Consider the following 24,609-nt stretch of genomic DNA (forward strand, 5'->3'; position numbering starts at 1 on the left):
CGAACAAAATAAGTCTTTTTGTAACCGTTACTAGAATCTGGCACAACCGGCCGTTGATAATTATCTGACGCCTACAAAGCGACACGTCGGTCGTCAATTGTCATTTCATTAGAAGAATGTTAATCTAACTGACGTGCGTAATGTATAAACTTGGTTTTCGGAGAGAGTTCCTAATAGATAAGACACACGATTGACGAAAAAGTGACAAAAGAAAAGTTATAACATTTTTTAATGATACAGGAGGCAAACGAGCAGACGGATCACCTGATGGTAAGCGATTACCACCGCCCATGGACACCCGCAACACCAGAGGGTTAACACTATAACCCCTGGGAGTCCAAATTTGACAACCAAAAAACGAACTTAAGTTTTAAATTTTGAAGCCAAGATTCGCTCTAATTTTGAATGCTATATCGCAACCGTAGCACTCAAGGAGTTACGGAAAAAGTCGACTATACAAAACATTAATCATACATGGACATATAACATGCATGTCAAAACAGTAACAAATACGAAACATCCTGCTAACTTAACCTATATAAATTACTGGTATATGAATTTTATATTCACACGGACAAAAGGGAATGTTCCTGTACTTATGTTAAAATCCCCTTATTAAACAATGTTGTTGATCCTTGGAACATGACCCAAACTACTTGAACATGCTCCTGACGACGTTCTACAAACAAAATATAACCCACTAACAAACTAAGACAATGCACCGTAGTGAAACAGCCAAGTTCTGAGAAAGCAAACATTTGCAAGCCTCTTACGCGTTCAGAACTGAGTGCATCGCAACACAACATTGTCTTAGCACGGTTTGATAAGTTTCCGCGTTACTTGCATAAAGCTGGGCTTACATGAGCTTCATGGTTACCTGTAGAACTTATTGAATCTTGTAAATGTACTTAGTATCTCCAAAACTGCAAAATCAATAAATAAAATATCGATCTAAGTAGCAAACTATTTACCCTAAAAATGTTATGTCTTGGTATGTGACCAGAATTATCACTAAATACTGGTGTATAGTTACTTACTGTAATAGAATGCGTACTTACTTTTTCTAAGCCCAAATAGGAAAAAGCAATTTAACACTAAATGGTACCTAGGTAATAAGATCTTAAGATTTAGTAATACTAGTTACATATTCTTTGATACCAGGGACGACAGTAGATAGCAAGTGTGCGATAACGGTAAAGGAACTTTACAATGAGACATCATCACTGCGGCCAATGGACGCCTAATAATTGGGTACTTGACACATGTTGAATGTTATAACAAAATTTAGTTAAATGGATAGAAAATGAGCCATCCATTATAAAAAAGTAGAATTAAAAAAGAGATTTTTTTTTTGTCTTATTCTAGAGGTGTCACAAGGTAATCCGAGGTATGTTGAAATACTCGTAAGTAAAGACACACGAGCAAATTCGACCATTATTTTACTAACTCTAAAGGATCAGTTACGCTAGAACGATCCGGGCCCCGGGCCGGGCGTCCGTCCTTTAAATGTCTATAGAAAACATTACATGATCACTGATCACCTGTCATAGAAAAGGAAGTGTCGGAAGCCTCGTGTCGGGTCCGGACTGTTCTAGTTTGAGACATCCCTAAAACCGATGTACAACGAGCTGCAAACTTTGCAGCTGGGTGTACAATAAAAACTCGTGTAAACCTAGCGTAAAATGTATTCTGTAAACTTGCACAGTGCGCGGGTTCTGCAGCAGTCACGTTCTGATACCCGAATGAGGGAACTTGGCCCGATTACTGCGCCTTATTAGGCTGCATGGGCATTATGTAACGGCATAAATGTTGGAAGTTTTGCTTGCACGGAGGCGTGTTCAGAAACTGTATGCGATACCGATTTAATATACCTACTATCAGTCCTTGCTTTAGGCGTGGTATATTCAGCGTAATTTGTGGTAATTAAATTGAAAATACTTCAAATCGATCTGAGAATACCTCAGTTTAAAATGTAACCGAACAATTTCAAATAATCTGGATACAACAGTGTCAGCCAAATATAACAAACTGTTGTTTTTATCCTGCCATTGTGTTGTATTTTAGCTATTTCACAATTAAGTATTTAAATTGACTCAAAAAACCCCGCAGATATATTGCCATGTATTCAATTAATTATAGTGCCTAAGTAAATAGCATGCCTATCACCACTTTGTGTTTAAAGAACTTGGCCTATATAAAAATAAAAAAAAACATATTCAGTTTCATACATCTATTGCATTCATGGTAGGTACACAGGTGTTACATATAAGTGCGAGCGAGATGTATAGAAAGTAAATTACGTTCTTGATAGCGTATATGTCAGTTTTGACAGTGTCAGTGACTCATGGTACGGGTACTGGTAGGGCACGGCCATATTCTTAAATCTAAAGATTGACCTATGTAGGTATTAGGTACAATAGACAACTTTTTTTTATGCTTAAAAAGTACATAGACAACTTAGTTAATATTTCAAACTTAGTACATTTATTAAACATTGAAATCGAAATCTAGTGTGTTCACATGTTCTAAAATTACTGAAATACTGATACGGATACGTCGGATCGAATACAGAAAACCTAAGCATTCAAGTCAATAAAATGCTTCGTTGCCTTTTATTAGGGGTGAAAACTAGTATTTTACATTTTGTTCCCCCACTATTGCAGTGCTGCATCCAATAACCGGATCCAATATAGCCAAGGCTGAATTCTCGATTATGCATTTAACGTATCAAAATTATATTGAAAAATTCCATAATTACTAATCTTTTGAATTTCAGTTTAAATACAATATTCCTCAACTATTTTAGTAGGAAATTCAACCTCAACGAAAATTAAATTGGGGTTGAGTGTTTTTAAACTAGTTTCATACGGCTAATGTCGCGGGTTGACGGGAAGGTAAGGGCCGCTAGCTGGCGCGGGTGCACGACGCACGCGGGTGCCATTGAAGGTATAAGGTATAATAAAGTTATAAAACCTGTCGCACGCATCCGCTACAGGTAGCGCTGTTCGTACTATTTTTCGTTAATCCGCTCACCCGCTCCGTGCAACCGCGCCAGATAGCGGACATCATAATACTTATTTTATACTTTGCTGTTGTTTCTACAGTAGAAAGTGCTTCTAATTTAGTGGATATAAGCGATTTTCTAATTTGCCTCGCATTTGAAGTTACCCCAAAGCAACTTATCTCATTTTGTCTAAAATAAATTTTAATTATTTCATTATATTGTTAGGTACTGAATGCTCGTTTCAGAACGCTGTTTAGTAATTATCTGTACACGGTACATGGCTTACCGAATGTCCGGCCCTCAGGTCCGGCCTGTGGGGTACGCATCGATTGGCCGCATATATGCATGCACTTGTATGTACCTACGAGTAGGGTTGACGCAAACATTCACTGCATAAGTCATTCTGTTTTGCCTAGGACTGCCAGTTTAGAAGTAAATATCTTTATCCAATCTAATACCTAAATAAAGGGATTTTATTTATAATTGTAGTCCACTTCCGGTGCAAGCATTCACTGCGTGCATATATCATTAATTTGTTATTTTTTAACAGTGGTACAGTCGTGTTAACGTTCCTGATAAGGGAGTAGGCATTAAATTGTTAGGTACTGAATGTTGTTTAGTAATTATCCGTACACGGTACACGGCTTACTAAATGTCCGGCCTGCGGGGTACGCATCGATTGCCCGCATATATGCATGCACTTGTATTTATTTACCTAAGGTCCGCCTATATTAATTGCATATATTTGTTACTTTTTGAACAGTAGGTTTTTAACCTTCCGGTGACAAGGGGAGTAGGTATTATATTGTTAGCTAGTGAAGTCTCGATCCATTCCCTCTATTTCCTTCTCAGTCTCTCTCTGACCATTTTCAGAACGTAAATCCGTGACAGCTTCTAAAATCGTGGAATTTCAATTTCTAACACGGCAGAACGACTTGGACCTCCTGCTTCGTAGCTAGAAGGCTCTACGAGGCCGTTAATTTGACACTGCAATAATAATTACCTGACTGACTATTTAACTGTTTATCCGAGCGTTTCTTAAAAAGTACCATTCTCGTTAATTTTGTATTTTTTCATAATTTTTTTTGTTTTTTCATCTCAGAATCACGAGCCCTTTCGATCCTAATGGAATAAAAAAATGTCAATATATTTTTTTTTCTTATTGTATTTCCATTTCCGCATATACTTTGTATGGCGGTAAAAAAAATTAAAGTATGAAACGTGGTTGGAAATTTTGGGACACTTTTTTTCTTCTATAAGGATGAAAAGGACTCACGATACTGACTAGAAATAACAAAAAAGTGACAAAAAGGTCACATAAAAAAAAAGTGTCAAAAAAAGAAACGCTCGTCCATGTTTACCGTTTGCCAACCCTATCGTCGGACTCCATTGTATTTATTTGGCACGCGCGGCATGTGCGTAGGACAGCGCCCTCTCGTGTGCAGTTTGTGCAATACGCAATCTCGAGTGCAGCCATGCAATACTATCGTTGGACACAGTGGGCACCTCCTTGATAGCTTGCGGGCAAAGTGAATCCTAATGCAAGTGGAAGCTGGCACTTGGATTTTATCAATATGTCAAAATTTTCATACACATGCTAGATCTCTTGTGGATCATCAACTATCTTTAAAAGGGAAAATTCATCACATCGGACAAGACTCGAATTTGCGACTTTTCGGAGTGCCGGACCGATCGATATTGATTATAATTAACCAACCGAGGTCGCAATTTCGAGTCTTGCCCGATATGATGAATTTTCCCTTTTAAAGATTAGTTGGTTATCCATAAGAGATCTACATGTCTATGAAAATTATTATTTTCCTTTATTCCTTTAATATAAAATATGTAGTAGGTATCGCTGGCAGCCGTGTCTGCTTAATAAAAATGAATTCAAATATTATTTGTTTAAAGTTTTCAGAAGTCCCATGCAGCGGCTGTAGCACTGTCGCATTTTTATCACCTGCCACTATGCCTGTCATGTTTTAACACGTGTGTTTGTGCGAGTGACAGGTAGTGACAAGCGATAAAAATGCGACCATGCTGCCACCGCTGGTTTTAAAACAAAATGGCGAGGAAAAGTAATCGGTTCCCTGGTCGCACGCTTGTGCATTTTATCGAACGAAATGCGTAACACCGCGTGAAGCGTCCGATAGGTGTGAGGGTACTTTTTGTTAAAAGCGATACACGTGCTTAAAGGCACTTGATAACCTTTGTAGTTGCCAACACTGCTGCAATGATCGCATTTTACACATGCACGATGTCCCTTTTAGTACGGGTTAATCGAAAGTCAAATAAGTAACTTTTAAAGACGAAAACGGATGACCGCTTCTCCATAAAAACGTAGTCCCCACTTTCCTCTCTGGATATTAACATTACAGAAAATATATTTAGGTGATATGTTGTCTATTCATCATACCTACTACTACTAGTCGTTATGCCCGTTCGTTAGGAGCTTTTATGAATTTGTATGTAATTTCACATACAAATCTCTATGAAATCACATTTCTACAGTATGGGGTTCTTTAAAAAAGCAGTGTACAATTTTTTAAAGGGTCGGCAACGTGCATGTTACTGGAGTTGTAGGCATCCACAGGCTACGATGACTGCTTACCATCGAAAGTCATACGAAAAGGCATAAAATTGTATAAAAATATTTTCTGTAAAGTCAATATCCAAGATTTGTAAAATCTAAAACGTGAGCGTAACAAAAATATTCTTAAGAATTCTACGTATTTGGGCCAGTCTGTATGTAGTGCGAACATTACCATAAAGCAGGCTGTATCACGTCATTTTTGAAAGCCTTCAAATTTGGAACACACACTAAGTGGGTGTGCATAGGCGTTATCAACGTGTCAGGACTAGTTTTATATGAATCACAGATTACACAAGGTTGCAACTTACAACAAAGATATTGCACTTTATGAAATAATAGATAAAAAGTCGTTGGACTGTTGGGAAACTGAAGGCAATGGACTGGGCTTGTTCGATTGCGCAGTGAAATGAAAAAAGATGGGTACATTCAACCCTCGTAGAAATACGATGAGCGTAGTGCAATTGTGTAAAACGATGTGATATTGATAATGATTAAACATTGGACTAAAAAGACTTTCTTGCGCTTAGTCGACTAAGTTAAGAAGAGGTGCTTGCATCAGTTTCTTCATCACTGAGGGTCGTGGCTACTTCTAGGGAACAGCTTCTCTTTGACAATTTGCCGCCAACCCTTTCTGTCTGTCGCCGAATGCAGGGCATCGTGGGGCGTTACATCAAGGGCTGAGCGAATTTGGTCTGTCCACCTCATTGGGCTCCTGCGTCTCGGCTTATCGCCTTCGATTTTAGCAGTGATTACCAAGTTTTTCAGGTTATCACTGTCTTTCCTGGCAATATGGCCAAAATATACAAGCACTTTGCGTAAGCAGATGGTAGACAGCCTGGTTGTGATGTTTAGTTCATCAAGGATCTATGCATAGTGCGGCGTGCTGTCCAGTGTATGTCTAGCATCTTCCTCCAACACCACATCTTAAAGGCATCAATCGTCAATTCAAACATCAATTCGGTTACGTGCTCCCGTCCTTCTCGTCCCGTCGTTCAGTGTTTCCGCCCTTCCATACTTTCTCCAAGTTTGGGAATTAGCAGGTGAACACATACACAAGTCATACGAAAATATAGGCATTGACTGTCTTTTCTGTTCCCGAAATAACATTGGAAAAGCAGATGCCCCTTATTTTGATAGAAGCTTACCTTCGTTGCTTTATTTTGCAGATATGATACGAGTATGACTTAACGTCCGAACAATCAGTAAATAGGCTTCCGTATATTTCAGTTTAAAATATATATATATATATATATATATATACTGATCTGTTTGCCAAACGACTAACTAAAAGCCTAACATGCGCATAATCCCATACCACTCAAAGTCCATGACAATTAGACCGATCCCCAACAGAATTCTCGTTATCGGAAGTATCGTGAAAGCCATCCAGTTATAATTTATGACGAATGTGAGTTATGGGATCATTGCCTTCCGGATAGGTAGATGATAACGAATCACCTAACGTTAGTCTGTTAGCTAACGAACAGTTGCAATAACAGCCTTAAGGTTCAACTACCCCTAATAAATCTCCATGTCAAAAATGGAAACGTTATAAAAACTGTGTGACGAACTCTCGAAGCGATAGTCTGATGACTCTCCGGTTTTTTTATGTTAGGTTACAGTTTGGCTCAGGACTGTCGGATTTCACACGAAGGCAGGGAGAATCATATTATCTTTGTCTTAAGCAAGGGATGAGTATAATTTTCTTGGTTCTTACTGGCTGACAAGTTTAATTATTTTATCAGGAACAAGTATTGTTTATATTTTATTACTGCGTCAATTATTTTTTCCACTATATCAGAATTTTTTAATAAAGTGTTATGTCTTACAGGGACCTAAAGAACTTGGCCGAGGACTGCGTGAACTGTAGCGTCTACTCTACGACAGAATACCATCGCTGCGGCAGCAATGCTGCAAGCACATGCTTGTCGGGAAACGAGTGTCGGCGCCTTTTCGCAATTGTGTCGTGACAAAAAAAACCTATTTTTCTACTCGTCGACTGTAATAGTTGAATTAAGAATTCGTATACCAAACTATAATTGCAAACTTTCATGTATGGCCTCCCTACTCGACTTTAATATTCATTTCGAAACGCTGTAGTCAACTATAAAAATCAGTCGCGCGTTTCTGTCTTTTGTGCTCCATTTTTGTCTATTGAGATACTTACCAAATTTTATTACTTATTTAGGTTTTATAGTAAAAAAAAGTATTATTTTAGATGACTCCTAGAATAAAATGTTGTATACAATAGTGACATAATCAAGCTTTTCAATCTCGTAACTTAACGAAGCTTTCTGAGTTGCCTAAACACGGTACTCGACTGAAAAGCTCTCTAATATATTACGATTGTATAAAATCCTATACTTAGTTAGTTCATAATTAGTTTAGTGTGTTAGATATGAGTCGTATTTCTATTAAAAGTTATTTTTTTGTCATGTTTTTATTTTATGCAATAGTTTTTTATCTATCTACTCCACCGATAAAAAATGCTCTTAAACTATGATAATATTCATAATGATGATGTTTTTTTTTATGTAGTCTGGTGGTAACAAGTAAAAAAAAACAAACTGTTGCTAAACCTTTTGGTTTACACGTGAACAGCTCCTAACAACTTACCTATTTTCCATTCGACTGAGTACCTATCCCAAACCCAAAACTTAAAAGGGCGAATTCTTAACGTCAAATCATGTTGGTTACGTCCTTCCAAAAGGACAATATGTTCTTGTTCGACGGGTGTAGGGTAAAAACAGAGTGTATTTATATAAAGTAAGCCAACTTCAGCCCTATACTCCCTACATATACAGAGCTAAAAGTTAAAACTTTCAAAAAGGTGTATTCGAATTTTTGTTATTCACTCTGTTTCCGATATGATACTGATCTGTGAGTGTCAAAAGCGACGTTTTTGGTTGAAGAAATGTCAATTTTGACACTGACAGACCAGTATCACGTCGGAAACGGACCGAATAACTAAAATTCTAATACGCCTGAAAGATTAATTACACTTTGAGACAGGGGCAAACCCAGCCCACATACGTAAAGTATGCAATGCGTTATGAAATCTGTACCCCTAGTGTAATTAAATTCGATTTCGAAACGTGACGTACGCGTTTGCGTTTAGTCTCATTTTGTATTGGATTTAGAAAGAGCGCGCCAAGCAGGACGTTTTGGAAACTCAAAACCCTATACAAAATGAGACTTAACGCAAACGCGTTCGTCACGTTATGATGTCGATCAAATTTACACTAGGGGTACTGAAGCCTAAAATTTGTCTGCTTGGGAACATACTTATCACACGCAAGGCAACGCATGACTTTTAAACGCCCTTGGGAAATACAACTGTAATTGGTGTAATAAGGGAAAAGTGTAATTCCCTGATGTCGAAGGCGCAAATCCTCTTTGGGTCTGTGCGTGTGACAAACCCTGGATAATCTTAGTTAAACCGTTATAAGGTACACTTAGATAATTAATACCGGTCATTCGCGGGTGGTCTAGAACGCAAAATGACTACAGTAATATTTTGTCTATACGAGTATCGCTATTAGTCTACATTGCAAACGGTGTAGAACGCAAAATGACCACAACATTTTATATAGGTAGGTTAGGTTCGTTAGGTATCTTCAAATGGCCGAAGGCCAAACAGTACAGAATAGGAGCCCCGCGGTAGCGGGGCTCCGTCGACATCGCTATAAAGTTAAGATAAAACGGAAAAAATTATGTGGGCATTTTGCGTTCTAGTCCGTTAGAGCGGTAGACTATAACCGATGTAGGTAAAATATTACACTAGTCATTTTGCGTTCTAGACCGTCCGCGAATAACCCAAAAGAGGCTATAATGAGGCTGAACAATGTATTTTTTTCAATCTGGACCGTTAAAGGGTTAATAGGAACAAGCAGTTGGTAAGCCTACTCTCGTAATATGGGTTTACTGCTCTTTAGTTTTACGTCGCCTACGATAAACTTTATGGAACATCTGTTCCATTGTGTGGAACTAAAAGAGCTTTTGTTATTCATTACCTAGATGTTTATACGACGTTTCAGTAGTTAATGTAAGAATAATCTATGTTTAAATAAACGTTACTTGCGGGGGCAGGGATGATCATAATATATCAGATGATCATATAAATACGAGCCCTCGATTGGAATTACCTGCTTGTACTCGAAAACAGTTATTTGCGTAGGATCACATATACCCAGCCGCAAAATTGGTTTCCACTTTATGAATATATTTATTCAATAGCCTTATAACTTATAAGCTAATACCAATGTTCACCATTATGAACATATTTCAAAAAACGAAACCACAGAAAAATTATATCTAACTACCGAACCTGCTCACAAAATTTCACGCGAATCGGTTAAGAAATGCGAGCTGCAGAGGAGAACATCCGGACAATACGAAAGCATTTTTGACCAAGCTGAAACAGATACCTTCGCTAGCGTTCGGTCAATAACGTGTCCATGCTCTTTTACAGCTCTCAGCTCGCTGTACATATAGTTTTGTAGGTATAGTTTGCTTTATAAAATTAAGACAAACTATTTTTAAAAGTAACTTTAAAGCTTTACGTCTAATGCATTTGCGACAATGAATGACGCGAAATTCACAATGACTGATTCATCTTTAAGGAAAACGAACTGGATTTTTCTCTGGCAGTAAATTATCAACAAGAATTTCAAAGAACGTGTGACATTCAGATATTTTTTCCATGTTTAACGATTAACGAACAACAGCAAAGCACATCCCATCCCCTACCCCATCGACATGGGCGTTCCCCTATATCATAAAGGACGGCAACGCAGTTGCAACCCCTCTAGTGTTGCGGGTGTCCATGTGTAACGGTAATCGCTTACCATCAGGCGATTCGTCTGCTCGTTTGCCTCCTATATCATGTCTCTAATGGTATGCAATTAGCCAATAGCAGTCCAACACCAGGGGGGTTGCAAGTGCATTGCCAGAATTTAAGATGGGAGTACGCTCTTTTCTTGAAAGTTTGAAGATAGTATCGGTCCGGAAATATAGCGGGCGATAGTTCATTCCACAGTTTAACAGCTAGACTGTGGAATACGAGACAGGAAGTTTCTGGCGAAAATCTTCGTTGAGGATTGCCAGCTTGGAGGATTTAACAACCGAAGCTTACCCCTCTGTCGAAAACCCGGCCAATGGTCATATGCATTGTATGGACTGACGTTTATCTGACATGGCTATTTGTACGTTACGTACAAAAAGCCATATATTTCAGGTGCCCCTCCCCCGCACTAATCGGCAGACTGTTTTGTACAGAAAATTACAGACAGGCCTCTCCAGTTGTTAAATCCTCCAAGTTGCCAACCATATAAGTCAGTGGTAAATTCTTTATGTAGGTGCTTAGAGAGAGAGAGATTCTTATGCACAATTCATAGGATATTTTCCTTTGCCGAATCGTCACCGACGGAACGGACATTTGCCGGGTAACCAAACATTCCGAGTTAATAATCGCAAACAGATCCCATCGATTCGTGGGATGAATATTCATCCGAGTGCTATGATATGCATTGAGGGGACCGTCCGTTTTCATTACCACTGTCTGCCGGTTAGATGCCCGGTCGATATTGATCCAAATTCTGGTATAGTCACCTGCAATGCAATAATATTTTATTCTTTGAAGGCCACATAAATATGTGACACGCTCTTATGGCTCTACAAATAAGTTCGTGTTAGATAATTTTGCGGCCTTTATCTGTAAATATTTTTACTTGTAAATATCCCAAAAAGGTTAGCTTCTTTTGAAAGGTCAAATGGCAGTCGTATTCGAAAAAACCGCGCCCGTAGCAATTCTTGGGATTAAATTACTGGAGCTTCCCCAAATGAGCTACAAAATGCTGGGACAATGCTAGGAAGACAATAATGATTTGATGATTCTTACTTATAAAGCCATACCGAGTGGATAATTAAAAAAAAAAAAATCTTTGGTACGTATATGTATAATCATAAAATATATCAAACAACGTGTCAACTGCCGGTAGCCGCCATTTGACCAAAGAGGGCCAAGTAGGCCTTGTTAAGATCAATACTATGTAAACAGCCTAGTACCTGACGTAATCTAGTCGTAACAGTTATTTGCCGAGTTGACTGCAAATGCTGCTTAGCCTTGCTCTTTCAAACGCTTCGAACGGTATTTAGCAAATACCAAAACCTATAATGGACGTGGCACCGATAGTGGGACTTTGAGTCCCACTATCGGTGCCACGTCCACATAAACAAATCCTGTAAAATAAGTATTTCTAAGTCAAAAATCTTTTTTTGGGATCTCCCAAAAAAAACAATCAATGAGAATTCTTAAGAAATCTGCTAAGTATGTACATATTTTTACCCCGTTACTTGATTATGTACTAAATACTGCTTAGCTCAGTCTTGGTTTGTATACTGCTTGGAACGGCCATTTCGCAAATATCAAATGTTATGCAATACCCGCAATACGCAAGGAAAGCTTGCGGGATTTAAAGTTCAAGGATAAAAATCGGAGTAAATGTCGCGTGGTTTTGGGGGCGATGTTTACTTGGCGAATATATAAAAGTAATGATGAGTCTTGCTTATGAAATTAGTAGGTACATATTACACATACGTATAACCAAAGAGTTTAATTTCAATACCATTTCGTATCTTCCCAAAGTGACAATCAATATATATGAGAGTTGCTAGGGACCTCATACTATTGACATTGTAACAAGGTACGAAATGGTACTGAAATTAAATTCCTTGACCGTGCGTTTTATCTGCAATTTTACAATCCTATGTGAAATATTCTGTGACCCATACGCGATAGAGTTTTCAAAATTAAGTTCGGCTTTGTAAGCCATACCTGCCCGTGTAGCCAACATGTCACTGTCGCACTAATATAAAAGAGTGATAGATAGAAATGACTATACGCTACGCTACGGAGCGTTAATGATTGGCACGATGGCTACGCGGGCAGAGCTCACGCTCGAAATTAGCCAGGGTCACCATTGCTGATCACGGCATGGATATATACCTGATGGTGGATTAAACCTGGATTAAAACATATTAGGGTAAGTTTTGCTTCAGCAATCATCCGCAAAGGGGGTGAAATGTGTGGTAAAAGTTAGTGTAGGAAGTTTTTTTTTAATTGTTTTGGATAACCATTTTTTCAGCTCTATATACAGCACATCCAAGGTTTAATCCAAGATTTTAACTAACACATACTTATTTATGAAAGTTAAATGAGTTCTATGTGGCAGAAGTGGCATGCGTAGGCTATATCAATAAAATAATAATAACATGAATGAATTGCTCTGATATCTCGAGTCATTACTAAAACTATCACGCCCATTGACCGTTACGTTTTAATTATAATTATTATTCTATTAATTAATGTACCTAATTGACTAATTATACTAATAACACAAAGCCCTTTTTAAATGGGTTATCGTTTCCTCTCTACTTTTAATTTCAATCTTAAAGGTAATAATATAAGGTTTTTTTTCAAGTGACAGTTAAGTAAGTAAAAGCTGTTTGGATATATTTTTCTTGTCAACCTTATCAACGGACCTTCCATCTCCGCCCACGGGATTTTGCACAACTTTTATTTAATTCAGTGATGTGGCATAATTTGATATGATTGACTAATGTTTGTTTATGTTTATGTGAGGTAGTTTTGAAATTATTTATTTTCTACACCGCGACATATTTCTCTATAACAAAGGCTCTGCATAGGAACTCTAAAAATAACTACTAACTTTGGCTAGGCGCAGAATATCCGATGTGTATCAATTATAATCTTTATTTTAAATTGTAACGTTTTACATACTTAAAGCTCTTCTTATCTATCAAATTGAGATATTGAAAAGTGTAACATTGATTTACATATAGGTCTAAAGCGTTTATTGAGGAACTTGGTCGCCGGTTTAGGTATATCGGCAGCGATGCCAGCGATCCACGCTCCTGGTGCAGAGGTTTTCGTTGGCTATACAGCGTGGAAATGCTGCTAGTGTGATGGGAACGATGGGCCGAATGAAGTTCGGGGCGGTCCTTTAAAATGACTTTATTATAATAATAATTATTATTATTCAAAGCCTACTGTGTCCCACTGCGGGGCAAAGGCCTCCCCCCTCTTTTTCCATTCATCTCTGTTTTGTGCTATATCTGGCCACCCTCTCAAAGAGGAGTCCAAGTTATCCCGCCATCGCCGGGTCTACCGGCTCCTCGGTTCCACTGGGTGGGGCTTCCACTCAGTTCTCCATCTTGGTCCACAAGTCGTCCGGCATTCGGCAGACATGACCAGCCCAGTCCCATTTCAACTTAGTCGCTTTCCTAGCTACGTCTATAATAATCCAAATATGCTAATATCCTTACGTTAATAATAATGAACATAAGGAAAATGACGATGCCTGTTTCGGATAGCTTTATTGTTTGTGTGTAACGATGGCGCCTGTTGCTGATTTATGATGGTACTCTCCTGACGAAACCTGCGTTGCGGATTCGAATTTATCAATTAGTTTGTAAGCATTACTATGTGCCTATGTGCAAATTTAGAAATAAATTTTATTAAAATATTTTTACTATAGGTCTCTATATCAGTCCTTTTCGAAAGCTACAAGTAATGTAATAATTCATTACAGAGTGAAGTTGTTTTCGGATTTCGAAACGTTTGATCGAAATTATTAAATGCTCTTTAGCAAAAAGTGAACGTTTAATAACCGTATTTCTGATTACAACTTTTATAACGAATTAAATGTCGATTCGATTCCCAATTTACCTAACTGCGCAAAAAATATTAATTTACTACCAACTTTACGTAAACCAACCTTTTAATTTCGCCACACCATATATTCTCTTTAATCGAGAGCTAATTTATCGTTGGCTTTCGAAATCGATTATAAACTCATTCCGATTATTCGATTCCATTCCATTAATCGATACAGCTTTTGGTAGTAATGGCAGTTGGTAATGTGGCATATAACGTACGACACATTTATTGTATATGGATTTAATTAAAACAGAACTTATCATATTTAAATTTGTTACCTATATGCAGCGACGGAACGGAAAACCTAACCACCGACAGGGCACCTTAGGCTGGTCCAGAAAATGAACTTGTTGGGTTTAAAAAAGCCCTGGCTTTTAAAAAAGAAAGAAAAGTTCGATTACCTCGAAAACCACGAGACTTTTACTGGACCTGTAAGTCGATTTTCTAGACCAGTCTATTTATTTGTTCAATAAAGTACCCACTTAAGAGGGATATACACGCTCAAAAAACACCAGAACCATGTCAAGGGCCATACATGCTCATTAGCCATGGTGATACGGAGCTGTCAACCGTCATATGAAACCCACGCGCTGCCCACACGCATTACACAACGAGAAAGTATCGGTTAATAAGAATGATATCGAGAAGATAAATATAAGAATAAGATGTACTTTATATTGCATTGTCTTCTGGACAACGTTGAAATTGGTGAAGATAACTTGCAAAATAATAAAGTGTAACTTTCCAAAAGGGCCCCAAATTCTTATGCGCTCAAGGGCCCCATCATAGTTTAAGACGGATTTGAGTGTATCCTTAATTAAATCATTTTTTATATAATAATAAGATGGGTAATTTAGTGATTATGAATAGTAGTAGTAGAATAGATGACACGCTTTATATTATAGCCTGTCTGCACTTTACAAACGGACCCGTTTTAGCTTATTGACTGCTAGAGAATGAATTAAGACATTAAGTCTACTATTTGTACTTTTTGATTTATGTATCCCTAGTTATGAGTTTATTGGAGTATTCCATGAAATTGTCCCATACAAACGCTGCTCTTAAGATTTGCTGGTACAAGTCGAGTTTCCATTTCTGTGACTAATGGTCAAAAATGTGCACACAAAAATAATCGCCTGCTTTAAACGCGAAAAAAAGTCGCAACACAGGAAATTTAATGCGTCCGTACGTGACTGCCCGTGGAATGCTCCTATTTGGAATACAGCCGAAATAGCGATGATAGGACACATGAACATAAGAGAACAGGTCAAAATGGTCAAAAATCGTAACTTAGGGGTTACGAAAGGATAACAAAGGAAAAGTTTGCAATATTAAAATAAGGAAGAGATGACATCAGGAAAATTTGATGAGCAAATGGCCCAAAAAGCCTATCAACAGGAAACGGAAGTTGCTAAAAAAAGGATAATATGTCACTACTGAACCGGAAATTGCAATATGTGATAATCATAGTTATTAGTTAGGTATACAATTTATTTATTTCATGTTGAGTATTTGCAAGAAAGGCTATAAAAGGGCTGATTTTGATATTTTGAGTTTTTGTTCATTAGATTTGGATACAATATGGCTGGTTTGAAAAGCTCCTCGGTTTAAAAAAATCCGTTAAGTTACGAAAATACCATACGTTTTCGTAACTCAGTGGTAGTTTTTTTGACATACGGTGAAATTGCGTTTAATATGTAGTCAAAGAATTTAATTTACAACCCATTTCGTACCTTGTCACAGTGACAATAGTATGAGGTCCCTAGTGACTTTCATACTGTTTGTCACTGTGACAAAATATGTAATGGGCCGGAAATTAAATTCTTTGTCTTTACAAAATAGGGACTCTATCTATCTACAATTTTATTTTTTTTAGGAATAAAACGAAAAAATGGACAGCAAAATAAAAACCGGCCCTACATCAAAAGTTCAGTCGTTTTGGTATTACTTTTGCAGTTTCCATATTAATGTTATTCCATCTTAAAACTAAACATACCTTCTCGACCTGACTCTGGTGTACCTCCAAGTGTTGCTGCTGTAATGCCCAGAGCTGGACGGACACAGCAGCAGTTGCAGACTGTTTGGTCGCGGCTGCCTCTGCCTTTTGACCCTCATCTTTACTTCTTCCTTCTTCTCTTTTAACGGAGGCTTCGAGACACTCCATCTCGCTTCCTCATCAATATGTTCTTCTAAATTCAAATGCCCCAATCTCTCTTTAATATTCTTCGAACGCAGCAAATCAGGCGTCAGATCTATTCGTTTGTCCACAGGTGGTCTTCTAGGCTCGAAGACAACTTTGCACTCCGTACTTCGCCTCCAGAGACGTGGAGACAGAGGCCAGAATCGGCCTTGCAGCGGGGATTCCATGACCATTTTTGTTAAGCACTGGTTTCACATTACACACTTGACTTTATCGATGTCACAAACTGCTTTAAAGGAAGGAATTATAAAATTGTTTTATGTCTTTTGCCTAAGTTAAAACATAATCGGATACCGAGATACAAATGACTAAAATAGGTAACAAATTATAACGTTCCGTAAAAGGACGCAGCCCACTGCATTATAACATTCACTGATGATTAATCATTATTAGTTCAAATTAACAAATGACCTCATGTGCGATTATATAAAATTAGTTTTAATTTTCGGCACCAACGTCCGTGACGCTAAAACGCGCGCGAAATACCAACTAAATTAGGACAGCAGTATCAGTTCAAACAATTCACTAATGATTTAATTGATTACAAAGAAACAAATGATCTAAAGTAGGGTCCAATTAAATTACTAATCTATCAACGTCCATAATGATCAAAAGCGCGCGAAAGACTGAGTGAATCAAATAAAGACAGTAGTACATTGCAAAACCCCCCGCCAACACCCGATAGTGTAGTGAGTCAAGTATGCTAATCTCTAAGACACCTGCCAACTTCGGATTAAGTACGTTGTTAATTTATGAGTTGGAAAGCCATTTCTTCTTACCGTTTAGTTTTCTGATGTTTTGGATAAGTAATGGAAACTTGGTTCTCTGCGTCAACCTGGTGATGTCATTGGAAATAATTCACATTAGCTAGAAAATAGCTTTTAGAGTATTGCTAGAAATGCTAGAGGTTACACAAAAGCCTACTTGGTGGTCGGACTGGGTAAAAAGTGCAACTGTAAAAACTGTAGAACAACGGGGAAGGAAATTTGACTCATCAGAAAGGAAGTAACGAAATAAAAAACGAACTCAAACTACAAATGCGAGATATCAAAACATTACGCGCATAGCACTCTTCATGCCTATCGATAAGAATTTGTATGACTGGTGCACTGACTCAGCACCATCATCCTTTCTTGAATTTAGGGTTGTCTCTACAAATGTTTACTGAGCGAACAAGTTACAAGCTACTTCCGATTGGCAGTGTGGAGCGTGCGTTTAGTGGCTGACGCCTTAGACGAAACAAAAGCGCAAGGGAAACACCCGAGAAGATAACTCATTCCACAACTTGCACGTTCTGGGCAAAAACGAGCGAGATGCCCGCTTGTTCTTGGTTTGCCACTTGTCGAGGAAGTGAGGATGAGCTTTGTTTCTTTGGCGAGAGGTGCGGTGATAAAAACACGACGGTGGCACCAATTAAAAAAGTTCTTCAGAACATTCCCCATTGTACAGACGGTAGAACAGGCATATATATGTATCTCTATTCTGTTTGGAAAAGTATTCGAGGGTGGCAGATACCTTTGGCGCGTTGTTTCATCTATTACTATTGATGCTGACTGTACTCTTGAGCGTCCGCCTCGACACAGAGTCTCGATCGATAATATAGAGTACTATATGCACCTATGCAAGTAAAACTTATATAATGACATCAATCATCAATACGCATACCGGCGTTCACGTCATCCTATCGGAAGCCGCCAAATACCGTCGCATACTAAGTGAAAGGAAGCGGAACCCATCGTTTATCGCCCCAAATAAACCATTATTATGAGACCCCCAACTCTAACTCAATTGTTAGAATAGTAAATTTGCTTATACTGGTTAATAAAGGAATTAACAGACAATGATTGCTACGATTTTAGTCATCGCTTTTCTATAGTAAGTTATGTCGTTTTGTCGTCCTTTTAGGGGAGGATGTACCGTACGTGATGTTATTGTCTATTGATGTAGTATAGATAACTATGCGTACTAGCGTCGACACCAATTACTGATCATTCCTGAACCTTATTTTTAAAGAAATAGGGTTTTTATTCATCAGTATTATTGTTAATACTGATCAAGATTCATATTCAATTTTATGAGCGATCGATAACATCCCGTCTGCTTTAGATGGCTTCGTTTTGCAATTTTAATATAGTTTTAACATATTCTTCTTAACAGTAGGTATATTTTTACTCTGTAAAATGGTGATTGACATTTTTACAATTTTTTCTTAGTATGGAATTAATATTTGGAGAATAAAGGCTTTTTTAAAGGTAGAAACATTAAAACCTTCGGATACACGATTATTACTGTAACAAAAACTTCCCTAATATTACAGTGTGCAAAAATAACGCAAATTATTAATCAACTAATTGGCTTAATCATGAAGGCTAACAAGAAGTTAATTAAGTAATTCATTTTAATTAATGGTCGGATGTAAACCTTTGTTCTATTAAACAAAAGCAAGTCAGTGTGGGAAAAAAGGACAAAAGCCATCAAAAGAATTTCAAAAAAATTTCAAAAACTACGAATTTCCTCAAAACTCGACATCCTACGAGTAACGTATTTAACCATTGGCAAATCCACCTTGCCTAAATCAGTATGGAAAAAAAAGCAATCATTACGTAATTTCCGTAAAACAAAAAAGCCCGACAGCTATCTTGAATGCAATTGAAATAACCTTAGGATATGAGAAACGTTTTAAATTCTAGATGCACTGACTCATTGACACGATTCTCGATTAAACACGTTTTTTTTTTTCGCCGACTTCGATTTCAATAAAACCCGCAGGTAATCGTATGTGGTGACAGGCAAATTGCTGATAAATACGCGTAAGTGACATAGGTTCTACGTAGTGATTTTAATTGCATAGAAGTTGAAGCTAATGCATGTTAATGTGTGAATAGGTAGGAAATCAAAATATTCCGTTTAGTAAAATTTTATGGGAAAATTCTTCGTGACGCAAAATTTATCGGGTTATAGAAATATGAATAAGCTATTTGAGTAATCAAGGGGTAATTACTGTAATTAAATAGTTCAGAAAAGTGTTTTAAATATGTGCATATTGTGCATAAATACAACCAAGTGACGTTTATAGTTATTAATTATAATAAAACAGACATTGGACTCGTCAATAAAAGCGGAAAATTGTGTATAGTTTCATGCAGCGACCGTTGTAATTAATTCTCAGGAAATTAATTAATTAATATCATGGAAACGTAGTTTAGTACTCCAGTAGGGCTAAGATGGTCGGCTCTTTATCATTTGTCATCATGCCTGTCAAGTTCTAACAAGTATGTAAGTCGAAAGTGACAGGCATAGTGACAGGTGATAAAAATGGAACCATGCTGCCACCGCAGGGCCTGTCCCTATTATAACTTGTTCTATAAAATAACTATACAGCTGGGAAACATCTATGGAAAATCAGACATATTAGCGCTAGATCTGAGCGCCTCAGGAAATGAAATCTATCGATTACGAAATACGACTGTGTTGTACCCTAAACGTAAACAAACTAACATGTAGGAGGAATACTATAAGAGCGAAGGATGTCAAAGAGGTATTGGTATTACCTATGTCATGACTTGCTAAGGCAAAACCTGCGTCGTGAATTGTTTCTACATGCCTATATGGCACAGAACACACCAGCTGAAGGATTTCAGAAATTCAAAGCAATTAATCTGGTTACTTGATAAATTCAGATATTGTCTATGGTACCGTAAAACCACTCAACTATAGTCCAATACTGCAACTATGGTCCACAAGTTCAAAAGGAAATTAAGTATCTATACCAATGTTCCATTTGGTTTACTCCTAGTTTTACCTTCCATTTATAAACATACTTTGCCTTAGAACTACAAAAATATAGTAAAATACACACCTGAACGAAAAAAATTGAGTTTATTTGTGGACCATAGTTGGGAGCTTTGGACTATAGTTGGATGGTTTTACGGTACCTGTCTTTTTGTATGGAAAAATATCTATAGTCACGGAACATCTGAATTTATTAAGTGACCATGCAGATTAAGGCTCCGACTTACTGGAAAAAATCAGCTCGTATGTGATATGTCTGTCATGTTTATGTTATTCTGTTTCAAAATGGTGGTATAAGGGATCAGAATGTAAAAGAAGGGCAAAGAAACGTCCAACTAAATACCTACACCCATTTAAAAGCAGGGCACTGTCCACGGACACGGATGCCCGGTACCCGTCCATTTAAGACTTCGTTCACGCCTCCGCGCCTTCCGGCCATTGTATGGCGCAGAATGTTCTATACGGCATAGACTGCACGTAGATTTAATGAACTTAAATAATGTATATTATTTTAATAGACGACGGAAACTGTACAAGATGTTTATTTTGTCATCTGCAATAATTTACGAGCTGAATATCGTCGACTTTTGCTTGTCACCTGACGATATAGGTCATATTGAGCAACTTTTACTATTGGACCAACCCAAAAATCGCGAAAAAATTTGGCTGTTTCATACATTTTGGCTGTGACCTTGACATTTTGTATGGGTTAATAAAAAATTTTTTCGCGATTTCGGTACTGGCCCCATACTAAAACTTGCTCAATATGACCTATATATTCAGCTCGTAAATTGTTGAAGGTGACTAAATAAACACTGTATGCTAAAAATAAGAAATGGCTTATGAGCTTGAATTTACCGATCATCCCAGCTTGCACTGCTTTGTAAACAAAGGGTTCCAACCGTTTTTGAAGAAACTCTCTTTGCATAGTCCTAATTTCTGCAACTTTCTTGTAAATAAAGATACTTGTTTGTAACTCCAGAAAATATAATAGGCAAGTGAATATACCGATTACTAAAGGTCCTGACCCAACGCGGCGAGTTTGGGAACCCTTGGCCTAGTCGGTCTTAACTTTGCCTAAGCTTATAAGTGCGAGAGTGATGGAATATTTCGTGTATTGCACAACAATTTCTAACTCAAAGTTTTTAAATGATCATACGCATATAACAACTATGTTTGTAAATAAATAAATATAGAGCCATTAACATCTGCACGATTGCCTCGAATTCGTGAGTGACACCGCTGCACTGACACCATTCTTAGTGCACGTAAGGCCCGTCCTTAGATATATGTCAGCGTCAGATTAAGATATGACGTATATGTACAAAAATCTGTTAGCGTGATCTGAATATATTTTTCAAACACATGGAACATAAAGGTCAATGACCTGCCAGTTTCTATCGAACTTCGACAACAATAAAACACAAGTCTCGCGTACTCGAACTTCTCAAATACTTCGAATTCGAATCGAATCGAAGGAAATTGTATTTTCTTTTCCTACACAAAGCGTGTAAACGATGTATGAAATTTCGATATAGACTCGCAACACGTGCTCATGTAAACAGAAGAGGATCGATACAGTTCAAACACCTCTCCTAGGATTACGCTCTAACTATATCAAGCTCGTGTCTTACACGACTAGGAAATTGGAAAAGTAACCTTAGCGCACGGAAAATAAGGTAACTCTTCTATTACAACGTAGAATACAAATGTGAGGTTGCGTGTTAGTCTTTCTTAGGTATTGTATTGCAAAACGGAAATTGTGCAAAATAGAACGTATCGTAAGTTTGGGAATATAGGCGATCTGTAGGATTACCTGCGAACGTACTTTTTGAAAAACGAAACGCTTTGATGTTAGAACATGGGATTTTCGCACAAAGATTTTCTTTCACACTTGAAAGTTGAATAACATATGTTAACCTAACCTAGATATATACTTTCGTATGATTCCATATAATAATAACTATCAGACTTAAATGTATGGCATGAAAATAGTATGACCAGTTTCGATAATTAGACAAAAAAACTCGCGATAGCTATAAGAGCCCAATTGAATTTAAAAATAGAATTAATAGATTTATTAGACACGAAATTTCGCAGTATTGTACGCTAGTCTATACTTAAAACTTTCTTCAGCAATTATGTCTCCACTAGACCGTACAGCATCTTAATTGTGATGTTTTACACCAGATTCACTTTTTATTGGGAAACAATACGATACAGAGCATTGGCTTCGGTCACGATCTGATGCGTAACATATAGTAAAAATAAATTGTTCAACAAAACCGAATTTATTTGATTTTTAATCGTATATCTTGCTAGTTAAGGTTGAGAATGGAAAGGCGGTTGAGCGATTTATCTTTTGTTTTATCTGGACATGTCGAGACATAAAAATGGACTCTTACGCATTGTACAGTCAGCAACAATAGTAGCGGAAGAAACAAATCAATCAATATGTATTTGCAGATAAAAGATACAAAGCGACAACAGTATCTGTCACCCTGGAATACTTTTCCGAATAGAGATAAATATCGTGTTCATTATCATATCTTCGTGTTCAATAGTATCTTTTACAGTAAAACAAAATCTGTTTATTTCAATAAAAATCAAATTATATAATATAAAACTTAAGTACTCATCTTAAATATAAAAAATAATGATTTAAGATATCTCGGTAGACTGCACCTCTAATAATATTTTTTGCTTGTCCCCTCGTTCGTCCTTCTATAAGTTTTAATAATTCCTATGAAAATGTGAAGTTACTCAATAAGATGTACTTCCACACTCTTCCAGACTCACTCAGTCTGTACGGGCACCTCCGTATCACGGAGGGATGAAAGTCATGTGACACGAAAGGTATTAGGAATTAATGTGGAGGGAGGTAACAGGAAAGGAAAACCAAGGAAAAGGACTGTGTGAGAGGTGATATGAAAAGAACGCAGGGAATGATGAGATGAGGAACAACAGAGAGGTATGAAAAGGGCAAGCGAATGATACTTATCTTTTATATTTAATTGCTCTACATTTAGATACATCTCTTTTTATTAAGAATGTTAAATAATGGAAGATACTTTGCCGCGTAGTCAGATTCGCTATTTTAGATGCTGACAGTCCCATCCAAGCTTTTAACTGCCAATTTAGACCTTACTACCGAGATATAAGGATGGTTAATTGAGTGTTGATGTTAATCATCAAAGGTTTTGGCGAATGTAATAAATGCCAACTTTCTGTGCAAGATACAAAGTGGGAAATTTATTAGTTTTGCCAAAACATTGGCGGTCTCCAGGGGGTCCATTGTAATTTAATAATTTGTTATGATACGATCTTGACGATTGTTCTGGTGATTAGCGCGCATCCCACGCAAGACTTTCCATTTCGCATGCACCGACCAGCGGGAGTGATCGTTAAGGTTGCATCAAAACCATAACAAATTGTGAAATCTGAATCGGTCTCCTGGCATATGACTGAAGAAGTTTGTCTCACCAGCGGGCTAAGCACGGTCGCATTTTATCTACTGTCACCATGCATGCAAGTACGTAAGGACGAAGGAAAGTGACAGGCATAGTGACAGAGGTGATAAAAATGCAACCATGCTGCCAACACAGTATAGTTTTTGTAGGTTAACAAGTAAATTAATTATAAACACTAAAAACCCTACTGCCACATTATTTTTGTAATGGCCTTTTCACTAGCTTTCATTTGATACCCATATTGCTATGGTAAGAAGAAACACTCCTTGTTTTTTCATATGCGGGCGTGGTTTTCCAAATTTATATAGCCTATGTCACTATAATTCTGACGAATTCAACGACACCTCATATATCATAAACCGTCCAGCCATTTGGGCTGTACGGGGTGCCAAAGAGATGGACATACAGACATACATACATACGCTCGAAAAACATTATCCTCCTTCTAACACAGTCGGGTAAAAAAATTCTAACATAATCATTTTTAATGAAGTCAATAACCTTAAATCTGAGTAGGCTTTAAAATTAATGACTGATGGTTGATTATACATTGTATAATCATCGATCATTAGATACTAATGGTACAGTATCCCAAAAAAAGTTGATCCCATGTTGAGGGCGTTGAGGCCCCTCAACGTAGAGATTGTAAAGGTATTCGACCTAAACAGTAGTCGTCATCAGATATATCGAAGCGGCCGTGGTGCTTAAAAATATCTGAACAAGCCTCTATAGTGTCAATGCGTGATCAGATATTTGTACAATCCTTTTCATTAACTCATTGGCGCCCGCTATACTTTTCGGGACAAATAA

The 24,609-nt window shown here is 37.4% G+C and overlaps 1 protein-coding gene across 1 annotated transcript in view; it reads right to left on the minus strand.

Annotated features, from left to right (window-relative positions):
- The window catches only part of LOC133530445 (focal adhesion kinase 1), a 96,660-nt gene that overhangs the window by 57,667 nt on the left and 14,384 nt on the right, over positions 1-24,609 (minus strand). Inside the window, exon 2 of the mRNA XM_061868357.1 lies at positions 16,334-16,763. Coding sequence (XP_061724341.1) covers positions 16,334-16,710 — 377 coding nt within the window. The 5' untranslated portion in view covers positions 16,711-16,763. The remainder of the gene's footprint in view (positions 1-16,333; positions 16,764-24,609) is intronic.

Source organism: Cydia pomonella, chromosome 22, assembly GCF_033807575.1.
Source record: "Cydia pomonella isolate Wapato2018A chromosome 22, ilCydPomo1, whole genome shotgun sequence".
NCBI classification, from domain to species: Eukaryota; Metazoa; Arthropoda; class Insecta; order Lepidoptera; family Tortricidae; genus Cydia; species Cydia pomonella.